Source organism: Leptodactylus fuscus, chromosome 3 (genome assembly GCF_031893055.1).
Source record: "Leptodactylus fuscus isolate aLepFus1 chromosome 3, aLepFus1.hap2, whole genome shotgun sequence".
Classification (NCBI taxonomy): Eukaryota; Metazoa; Chordata; class Amphibia; order Anura; family Leptodactylidae; genus Leptodactylus; species Leptodactylus fuscus.
Window position 1 is genome coordinate 125,524,134 of NC_134267.1, and position 11,720 is coordinate 125,535,853.

At 40.3% G+C, this 11,720-nt stretch overlaps 1 protein-coding gene across 2 annotated transcripts; it reads left to right on the forward strand.

Moving 5' to 3' along the window:
• The first annotated feature begins 1,116 nt into the window (after positions 1-1,116).
• On the forward strand, positions 1,117-10,779 carry HMGN3 (high mobility group nucleosomal binding domain 3). Of its 2 annotated transcripts, XM_075268309.1 has the most exons (7): positions 1,117-1,293; positions 5,862-5,912; positions 7,626-7,655; positions 7,871-7,921; positions 9,607-9,720; positions 9,827-9,926; positions 10,237-10,779. In XM_075268309.1, exons 1-7 carry the CDS (start codon positions 1,279-1,281, stop codon positions 10,248-10,250), a joined length of 375 nt encoding a protein of 124 aa, XP_075124410.1. In that variant the 5' UTR covers positions 1,117-1,278; the 3' UTR covers positions 10,251-10,779. The 2 variants fall into 2 exon arrangements, with proteins under 2 accessions (XP_075124410.1, XP_075124408.1); XM_075268307.1 differs by lacking the exon at positions 10,237-10,779 and having other exon boundaries at positions 9,827-10,207.
• The last annotated feature ends 941 nt before the right edge of the window (positions 10,780-11,720 follow it).

Below are 11,720 nucleotides of genomic sequence, written 5' to 3' on the forward strand. Positions count from 1 at the left end.
TTTATTCTTATGAAATGCTTAAAGGGTTAACAGACATCCCAAATGCTGTTTTGAATAATTTGAGGGGTGCAGTTTTGAAAATTGGTTGATTGGAAGGGGGGTGAACTGAAGTGCTCTCTAAAAAATTAGTTTGGGGAATTTCCTTGTAAACCTGGAAAGTCGCTGTTAAATTTGCAAACCTCACATCCAAAATAAATTAAAGTACAATTAAAAGATGATGCCGATATAAAGCAGAACTATGATAGATAATATTTATTCATGTATTTGGATGGTATGACTATCTGCAAATTTTTCAAAATTTCCTATTTTCTTTATAAATACAAATATTGATTAGTGTTTATCTCTAACATGAAGTATAATGTGTTCCAAAAACAAAATCACTTGTGTAAGTTAAAGCGTCATAAAGTTATTGCCATTTAAAGTGACACACATCAGTTTTGTAAAACTAGGCTGGGACCTTAAGGGGTTCTATCATTGATTACTTTTCATTATCATTGTGTTCATCGTTTTTTATATGCGCCACATAACAGCCCTTCTCTTCTGACTCTCTCATGCAGCCAGAACACCTCAGAGAATTAGATTTGGGATAAACACCGATAAAAATCATATTGTCCAATTTAGGTGACGATAAACCATGAAGCTCCAAACAGCCCATGCAGTGACTATAAAGAGCTGGCCGCAGCGCTTCAATACACAAGACTAGTAAAGCACTCGCACAGATACTGACAGCAGCCTCCAAGCTTCCGCGTCTGCTGTAAAATGGCGGTTCTTACCTCAGTAAACTAAGCGCTCGTCACCCTATTCAAAAATAAACACCTAACTTCACCGAGGGGCGGGGCCAGCTCCACGCTCCTAACGGTTCAAACAAGAGAAAAGACCGCCACTGCGAGTGACTGGCAGCTACTCGGAACCGCCTCCTACCTCTCGTTTGAACGGTCGACGCCGAAGCCCCCTACTGCTTATTGGTGCACTGAGTGGAGTAGGCAGACTCACAACAAGAAGATCGGTTGTAGTAAATCACCCATGACGTATTCGGGCGTGTCACCCCCATCTAGGGTCCGGCTGTAGGTGGTTTGCTCTGGGGGGGCGTGTCTTGTGGAATTTGTAAACTAGAATCCACCAATGAGATCGCTGCAGTGAAGAACGAACCAGGATTGGAGAGGGGGAGACTGTAGTTGTGCGGAAAGCGGTTGTTAGGCTCCAGTCAGTGTGCTTCCTCCACAGCCATCAGCTTCCTCATCTCTAGCTCCAGGGCGAGGCCATCACCTACAGATCACGATGCCTAAGAGAAAGGTGAGTGTCCCCGCTGCACATATGGCTTCCCTGTGCTGTGCTCTGCCCTAGCTCTTGCGTGTTCCCTCTTTGCGTGCGGTGGGTTCCTTGCAGCCGCTACGTTATTGTTACCAGATCCGTGGTGTCACCCAGCCTTCCCCGCTCCTTCTCTTTCCACTTTACAATCCTATACATCTATATTTCGCCAGCCATTGCTCCGGGGCCTTTTCTTAGGAGGTGGGGTCCATATTTTTCCATTATTGGCCATGCTCAATGACAGCTTATGGAAAGAGTAGAGAAGTGTGACGTCCATGTTTCTAGAGCTCGGATGGCTGGTGTCACATCGGCAGTGTGGGGCCTGTGTACGGGACCAGTGTCTATTCCCTCGCATTTACTTGGCCATTGCTCCATGTTTCCCGCATTCTTATACAGCCCATCCGTGGAAAACAAAGAGAAAGGAACAGTTTGCAGTATGGTGGCAGCCAGGCTCCTGAGCAGGTCTATGGCAGCTATCATGGCTGACAACTCCTTCTACCATGTATGGCTTTACACCTGACAAAATCTAAAATTTCCACAGGTTACACTGTAAGTGCTCAACAGCAAGTGTGTAAAGCCTTGTGAGGGTGTGTTACACCGCCTCCACATAAAGCAATCTGTTTACATCCATCTACATTACTCTGCTTGGATCGGTGCCAGGTTTCAGCAGAAGACGGTTCTAGGGGTCTTATATGAGCTATAAAATGTAATATCTATGTTATTAGTGATGTGTGACTGTCATCCTACACCAGGCGTAGTGTTCACAATCGATCATCATATTACAACTCCTCTTCAAACTATTGTACCGTCCAAAAACATGTGGCCCCAGATGCTCTCAGATATGTGTTGCGCTATATAGATTTAAGAGCGAAATTTTGTAACGTAGATCAACACTATAGGGGGTTGTAGGTTGGACTTGATGGAATGATGTCTTTATCCAACCTCATCTACTATGTGAGAAAATTAAAAATGCATTGGTAGGCTGTGCACACATGCTTTGTGCATGTAATATGGCGTTTACTAATTCTAGTTAACTAAAACTAATCTTGTGACCCTAAAGTTCACTTTCTAATAGTTATTTCATCAAGCCTGGTTCAGAATGGAGATTTGACACAATGTTTTCATTGTGTTATATTTATATGGTCTTTGACAATTTGGCGTTGAACAGTTGGCACGTGTGCTGAAGAAGAGAAGAAATGCCCTCTTTTGTTAACCAGACTCTTTGAACCTCAGGCTATAACGTCTGTCACCACTTCACTATTGAGCGTTAAACCCAACACTGTAAAACATTCTGTCTACCTTATGAATAATATGATCTTATGGAATATTTGGTTTCAAAGCATAAAATATCTTTCAAATATATATTAAAGGAAATTCCATTTGTTTCATGTTTGGCATTATCAACTATTATTTAGAAAGCCTTCCATGTACTTGTTTCAGCAGATTTGTTAATTTTAAATTTTTTCTATATTTATTTTAATGTCTTAATTTGCACTGTGTGGGTATTGGTTGTGCTATAAAGCTTTTGCCTGTACCATTAACATTCTCCTTAATGCAAAAAAGTATATGGTACATAAAGGGGTTGGCCAGGTAAAAATGGAAACCCACATTATTTTTTAAATCGGCCGGGGGCGGCGGGGAAAAAGAATTAGAATTATAATCCCCCTTCCCCGGTGGTCTGGTCACACATCTACGTTGTTTTCTTATGATGGAAGTACCCGCCAATCAGTGGCCTCACCGAAAGGGAATCGGGACATCACAGCCAGCAAGAAGGTAGCTGAGCTGCAGGACCCGATCGGGGTGTATTTGGGTTTTTATATTTGTTATGGGGTTTTTTTTGTTTGTTTTTCCTCACCTCCTCTGGCCTATTTTAAACATAATTTAAGCCCCCGGACATCCTCTTTAATACCAGGGCTGGGCCATTATGACCTAAATCTATACCACGGTTAATTGTACATTTTACCTCGGACACACACCCTATTTATATACCACTGAATTTTGTTTTTCGCTATTCACATATCGCTATTCTTGATTAGATAGTATACGTTTAGTGACATCTCCTTTAGCCAATAACCATGTGAGACAGGATGGTGGGAATGCAAAAAAATGTAATAATTGATGTGCCCAGGTTCATATCAACCACTATTCTCTTATCTTCCTTGATCTTCACCCCACCCTATGCATCCGTTATACTGATGAAGATCATTTTTGACCGAAACGTTTATTGTTTGGATGCTAATAAATTACGATTCTTCACAAATATCTTAAAAGTGCTAGAAAATATTTTTTATTTTGTTATGGCGGTGAGATGCCTTTTCTGAGCACCGAAAACTTAAGAACTGAGTGACAGAACATCATAATCACGCAAGTTCATAAGTTAGTTGAGCTGACTTTCGATTAATTGCCCAGTCCTAATTCATACTGTACATAGCTGTAATCCAGCATTTTATATAGGTATATACTGCACCTCTGTATGCCTCTGATCTAGGGAATTTCTAAAGCAATTTTTAGATTATTTTGAGTGGCACACGGATCTGTAAGCATTTTCAGCCAGACGTTATTTATGTATTTACCACTTACTGATGTTGTTTCTTGTGCATCATAATTCTGTTTTTAAGATAACTAATAGACCCTTCTCAAAAGAAAAAAAAAAATCCCTACTTGTCCTGAGTTGGCACATGCCAAAGTAGACCCAGTGATAGTAACTAGTACAATTTCCACTTTCAGGTATATTCCTTTTTACCTTTTAAATAGTCAATTGAAACAAAAGATCCAGCTCTGGGCTTTTCCAGATAGCTGAGTGTGTGATTGTTAGTTGTACACCATATTCTTTTCATTGTTTTACAGCAATGCAACATTTTCAGCACATGCTTAAAAACAGCTGCTAGGACAGTCCTGAAGCCCTGCGATCTTTACATCTGCTCTTGACTTTTACAGTTTGAGAAAAGTTTGGGATCCCTGGAAGTGACTTGTTTTTATATATCCCTAATTCACTTGTATTCAATGATATTGTATAGGATTGCAACACAAGAGTACCAGAGTTTAAAGAGATGTGTTTTTCTAACTTTACACTATGCCACAGAACCAAACAGAAAGTTCTTTATCCGCAGAATTCATAATACACATTAGGAAAGATTTAGAAATTCTTTCTTATAAACAGGTGTGGGGTGTGAAAAAAGTTATACAGTTTAAAGTATCACATGGCTCATGAAAAAGTTGCTAATACTAACATTGTTATATGGCCACATGTGAACAGTCATACATTTATTCCACTTCTGTAAAAATAAAGGGGTTTCCTCAGCTTAGGCTGCTTAAATTTTGAGCTACCCAATTGAAGATCAGAAAAATCAAATGTTTGAAGCTGCAGCAGCACTTCCTGAGCGCTGCTCAGTCTGTGATGTCACGTTCAAGTGAATGGGCTGGGCTGCAATATCAAAGCACTGCCACTATACAGACGTACAGAACTTTGCTTGGAAAGTACTTTACACCCCCAGCCTCTTCAAAAAAAAAAAAAAAGCAGGGTCAGACACATGGAACCTCTGCTGATCAGATCTTCATCAATGCTAAAACAGTAATCAATTATTCAGCCTGGAAAACACCCCCTTCTTCAGTATAAGTTTACGAATGAGGGCAGTACAAGGCTATGTTAAGGGTACAGTCGTTGTGGGGCTTCCTCACAGCCCAGCGATGATGCTAGGCTTTGAAGAATACCTTTCTGACAGAGGGGAGATATCAGTGCTGTAATTAACAACACCGATATCTTCAGCAACAGGGCACATACTGAGAAAGTTGACAGTACTCTGAATTACAGTGAAGAGGGTAAAAAGGCATGAAAGGGGTTTTAAAGGGATTCTACCACTAAACCAACATTTTTTTCTAATTACCACGTCGGAATAGCCTTAAGAAAGGCTATTCGTCTCTTACCTTTAGATGTGGTCTCCGTGGCGCCGTTCCTTGGAATTACTGGTTTCAATCGGTATGCAAATGAGTTCTCCGCAGCAATGAGGGCGGGCCTCAGCGCTCAAACGGCGATGGGGGCATCCCCACTGCTGCCAGAGAGCTCTTTCCAGCGACGCCTCCATCTTCAGCTGCAACCCTGCGTCTTCTGTCTTCCGTCTCGGTCCAACTTCCGACACCTGCGCAGTACGCTCCTGTATTGAACTACAAGAGCAGCCTCCCAAAAATGGCCAACTGGCCATAATTGGTATGATTTGTGAGGGTCCAACACCAGATCAAATGTTCCAGCAACCTTTCTGTAACCACTTCTATACGGTAGAAGGGGCTGCTACATTGCTCCTATTACTTGAACAGGAGCCGTTTACATGCACTCCCTAGCCACTCTAGCAGCAAATATCACCTGGAGGAACTGCTGGTCTGTACATACTGATGTACATACTGATGACCATTTAGGGCCAAAACCCTGGAAAACTGCCGTTTTACCTTCAAACAGAACTAATTGCTTAACTAATGATAATGAACTAGTAATGATCTGAAAAATGATTACTAGAATTATGAGGAAAAGTTCTAAATCTTGTTGTTCTTCTGTGTTGCAGTCTCCAGAAGGTGCTGAAGCCAAGGATGCTGGCAAAGTAACTAAGCAAGAGGTAAGTGTGTACGGTTACCTTTCCTGGGACTTGACTAATAATTGTCTTCTGCCATAAATTAGTTTTCCCATCTTCAGGATCATATTTGCAGCTTTCAGACAACTTAAGATTTTTCTGGTAGCTTTTGTGTCATTAATACATATTGTTATATTTTATTAACAAATTTTGGCACCTTTCTGTGAAATACATTTTTTTTCTGTCCCTTAAAAATCTATTGAGAACTTTTCCCTGATTCTCATTGTGAATGGTGTATGGGTTATGTGAAATGAAGGTGGGTGGGGAATGGTTAACTTCAAACCATTATATTTTAGGAATTTTAAAATGCTTGTATAATTTCTAGAGATATCACTGGAGATAATTGTATATCCAAACTTTGTATTTAATTCCAGCTTTTGCCACAGCCTAAGGGTCCCTTCACACGGAGTTTACACTCCGCTCATTCAGACACGTATACACGAGCACTTCAAAACACATTCCATTCACTTCAATGGAAGCACGCGTAAAGCCGGGTTTACACGCGCTCCCATTGAAGTGAATGGGATGTGTTTTGAAGCGCTCGTGTATACGTGCCTGAATGAGCGGAGTGTAAACTCAGTGTGAAGGGACCCTAAACATTGAAACTTTGTTTCCTATAGAAGGAACATGGGCCATAGACGCAATGGTCTGGAGCAGACCCTATTCACTTGTATGAGAGAGTCATTGCATAGAGGGGAGAGTATATACCGCTAGAAAGGAACGCCCTTCCTCACAGCAGTGCCTATAGCGCTGTACTGTGAGAGCAGCGAGGAACGCCTCCCTCCCCTCGTGATAGTACTTGTCCATAGTACTGACGGTGAAGAGCTACGGTACCGACACCGATAGCTCTTCACCCGGGGCACAGATCGTGAAGGCCAACAGTGCACTGAATTCAGCGCACAATCGGCTTTCTAGTGGTATATAAAACTGAATGTGCCCCAGGTGGTGAAAGGTCCTCTTTAAGCTTGTCACTGAAACCAATAAGTGGAGGAGACAGGCGAGTAGGTGAAACCCTGAGATGGAAAACCCCTTTAATTTGCTCAGATACAAGCATATATCACAAGTGTGGATGTGACTTACCTATTTGAGAGATTTAAAGGAACTAGTCACCATGAAAATGCAGAGCATTCTACAGGCAGCATGTTATAGAGCAGGAAGAATTCAGCAGATTGGTTTACTGAATCTTTCTCCAGAAATCTATATATCAATTTTTTTCAGCTCCTCCTGCACTATTAACAAGATGCCTGCTGATTGCACTGCATTTTTTCTGGAAATGGGTTCCCTTTAAACTAGAGGCCTTGAACACAGGCCGAATTCGGTCCCTGAAGCTGTCATCTGCGGCCCACAGGTAGGGGTGGAATGCTGTGGGGTCTCCCAAGTATTGCCTATCTGGTTGTGAAAAATGCAGCTCAATCAGAAAACCAGAGAGTGGAGGAGCCCCAACCTGGTACTGAAACTGTCATATCCTGCCCTCCCACTTTCTGTCTTGTAGATCGCAGGCCATATTAGGCCTGTGTCATACACTTCTGGACACCACCTGCTTTAGGCATATGTGACCCGTCAGAGTAGTTTGTCTGGAGCAGAGAGAAGTACTGTACTAATAACACGTTGTGGGGACACACTATTTTTCTGTTACCCTTTTAAGCGTCTGAGATTGTGCTACTTAGAAATAATGTTCATATGTTTTGTCTCCTGTAGCCAACAAGAAGATCAGCAAGATTGTCAGCTGTAAGTAATTCTCTTGCAATGTCCACTACCTATCCAGACCACATTTACTATTGTAATTTTTCAGTTCTACCATATATTGTACATACTGGCCATCCATGAATTTTTGGAGGATTTTCACAGAGCCTGAACTTTACTAGCAAACTGTTTACCGTTTGGTTTGTTGTTAGTTGTGATAATGTAATCTACATTTTACGTAAATGTTCTCTTGCTCCTAGAAACCTGCCCCTCCTAAACCTGAAGCAAAGCCAAAAAAAGCTGCAGCCAAGGTAAATCTTTCAATTTCGTGTTCTTCTTTTTAAAATCTGCCAATCTGTTCAAAAGATAAGATCTGATTCTCCAAGTGGACACGGACCTTTTCAGTATTTCAGAGAATACAAAAGATTACTGCCTCCTTTTCCCCATGAAAATTGGTGCCCCCATTGCCGAGATATTCATTCAGGTTGCACTATATAAGATTGCAATCTGGTGCACCAAGGGTGGCTCTGTTGCTCAAAACTGCTATGTGCCACACTGCTATATGATGATTTCCTATTTGAGTGATATGACCAGGGAACTATGCTGTTTTCTTGCCCTGTGTTCTCGTGCTGAGAGTTTAGAGCAGTTTGAAACAACAGAGCCGCTGTCCATGCTCCAGACTGTTCCTTTGCCTATTATAAAATAAATGAATATCTCGGCAACAAAAGCAGCCATTTTTATGGGGGAGCGGAGTTTTACATTCAGGTTAGCTTGATCTATCTAACTGTGTCGCTAGTTAAATGTGCTTCACCCTAGTGATAGACTCCATTTAAAGACCTCTCTGTTTTAGGTAATATTTGTATTCCCCATGAATTTATAATTCTTGGGTATCTCTTCTTAGAACTCTGCATTGTGCTGTTACAGTTCTTCCTCCTTGAAATGTATCAATAAGCTGACTAGCTGGGGACATGTTCCTATATAATCTTAGGACTAGTGTATGTTACCTCTGGGGGTACAATTCTGTCCTGGTCGTATGAATACATGACTTGTTAGTAAAAGAAAGCTCTGACTGTACTGTAACAAGATTTTAAAGGGATTCTATCATTATAATCCCATTTTTTAATATTAACACGTGGGAATAGCCTTAAGAGAGGCTATTCTTCTCCTACATTTAGAAGTCTTCTCTGCACAGCCATTACGGTGATATTCCCGGTTTTCTGTGGTATGCAAATGATTTTTCTCTCGGCGCTGGACGCGTTCCACAATGCTCAAATATCACTGGGGAAGTCCCCAATGCTACCTGAAAAATCTCCAGAGCCGCCTCATCTTCTTCTGGAACTCCTCTCTGCCGCGTCTTCTTCCAGCACTGGTCTTCAAAATCCTAGGCATGCGCAGGTCTGCGGCCATTTTCTTGTAAATTAACTTACTGTTCCTACGTGTTAATATTAAAAAATGGGATTCTAATGATACAATCCCTTTAACCTGTGTGATTACCATGTGACCAGGGCAGTTTTGGTCACTGTAGGTTAACAATGAAGGTTGTCCTTGAATGAGATCATAAATGGAGAAGACAAGGAATTCATACAGAACATATATTGGAAATCTGTATAAGGGTTGGTTCACACTACTGTTTCTCATTGTCTGTTGTTCTCATCTGTCACAAGATGAGAGAATCTGACAGTAAATAACAGATAAAGATAGAGCCCCCTCCATTGGGTGTCCATCGGCATTTGTAACAGTGTTTAAAAAAAAAAAAAGTGCTTTCTTCTGTCATTTTTTTACTTTTCTGAAGTAAGGAAAAGTTCTGCATGCAGGGGATGTCTATTACTGTCATCCTATGTCTAACAGCAGCAAAGGTCATTAATAACTGTAATGTGAATGTAGCCTAAGTTTTGTTTTGTTTTAATTTTTGTGTATGAAGCTGGATTTATTGTATGATTAAAACACTATTTCAATATTTTAATTGTATATTTTTATTTTCTCCATTGGTGTAAAGAAGGAGCCAGGAACAAAGGGTAACAAAGGTGCTAAAGGGAAGAAGGAAGAAAAACAAGAAGCCGGAAAGGAAGGTACTGCTCCATCTGAAAATGGTGAAAATAGAGCTGATGAGGTACATTGCACAGATTGAATCAGTGGTGGTGTTTTCTTATACAGTCGTACAGCCATTGATTGCATGTTCATAATGCTTCTTTTTATTGACCGAAATGTTATTACAGATTCGCATCTCTCGCTCAACTGTTAATGTTTCCACATCCAGAGGTGCCATGCCCAGCACACTGTCAATAAAAGGGCAGATTGAAACAGTGAAAGTTAAGGGTATGGTAGATCGATATTTTTTTGTGTGCAGTGCATAGAAAGCTAGTGGTGTGGTGCTTATTCTGTGTGGAAAATAATGGAAGCTTTCAGGTAAGGCTTCTTGGGGTTGTAAATCTTAACTTTGGTAAGTTAATCAAAAGTATCCCTATCATAAAACAGGTCTTTTCACATGACATATTCCATATTTTCTTCTACAGAAGTTTTTTAATAGAAAAAAAAAACAGTAGTTGAGTAGACGAGGGTTGGGGTCCGCATCATTGCTGTTTCATTATTCTGATTTTTTATTTTTGTTTTTCTTTTACTTTCATAGGTACAGATAACTGAAGCAGCGTGTGGCAAGAAAGAATGAAATGGTCATGGAAATTTTTCGTTGATTTTACGTACCTCTTGAAGAACTTTAAGAAAAAAAACAATATTTTTCTCAAGTATTTTGTAAATGCTAATTTTTTTAGGACAACTGTAGTTTAACTTTTACATATATATATAATGTACATGAACATTTTCCTCTACATATTCATGCTTTGCTGATTCTGATTTTCTTCATTGTCTGCAAGTTTTAAACAAAAAAACAAAAAAATCAACTTTGGCATTAGTGGATATGTTTGCAGCTGTTTTACATATCAACTTTTATTGCTTTTAAGAAAACTAAAAAAAAAATCTTGTGCATATAGTGATGTTTTTTACTGTGCATTTCTGAAATTTTCCATGGCATTTTCTATAGCAATAATTAGTGGTGCTTTTGTACTTACGGTTTTGTGGTTTTGAAAAATGACTAAATTGTTGTGACCATCTGCTGTTTTTATTTTATTTTGTTTTTCATTTAAAGTAAAAATAAAAAGGTATTCCCTTTTAACTGTGTTTGAACATCTTTATTATCACGCTTAAAGTTGTGCTATAAAGTTTACATACTTCGACAGATTTTTTTTTTTTTTTTTTTTTTTGGCCTTTTTTTTCAGAGCCTATAAATGATAACCCAAAAAAACGTTTTTGCCACTCAGGGTGCATGCACACTGAGTAACGCCGGGCGTGTATGAGAGCCGTACACGCCGGCATTACAGCAGACTGCCGAACACTTCCCATTCACTTCAATGGGAGCGCTCGTAACAGCTGCGTTTACGAGCGCTCCCATTGAAGTGAATGGGAAGTGTTCGGCAGCCCTGCTGTAACGCCGGCGTGTACGGCTCTCATACACGCCCGGCGTTACGTAGTGTGCATGCACCCTCATTGTTAGTGGCTGGCTTAAGCCATTTATTGTCAAAACTCTGTGTTTTCTCTTTTTAAATCATAATGACAATCAAAAATGTCAAAATGTCCCTGTTGAAAAGTTCATATACCTTGGAGATTTCGGCCTGATAACATGCCCGGAAGTTGACAAAAAACAATCCACGGTCAGGTAGATCAACCAAAATTTTGGCCACAACTGCCTGGAAAATCGTCCGGGATGCAAAGAAAAACCCACACATAACATGAGCTGAAATACATGACTCTCTGAAAACTGTGGGTGTAGAAGAAAACTCCCCTGTGCTCTAAGATCCTCATTTGAATAGAGAATAAAAAAGAAGAATCCCTGGAGCTCCAAAACTTAAAGGTGCTATTTTATATTCTGCTAACCAGCATCTTAAGCACTCTTGAGAGTGGTTTAAAGTAGCTGGGGACAGTGATAGACTCCCTTTAAACCTTATTTGCATGAAAATCTTGGCCTAATAGTTACACAAAAATATCTGGTTTTGTTCTGGATTGACTTGGCTTTTTTCACTCTTAGGGCCCGTTCTCACGAAGTAACGCTCCACTCAT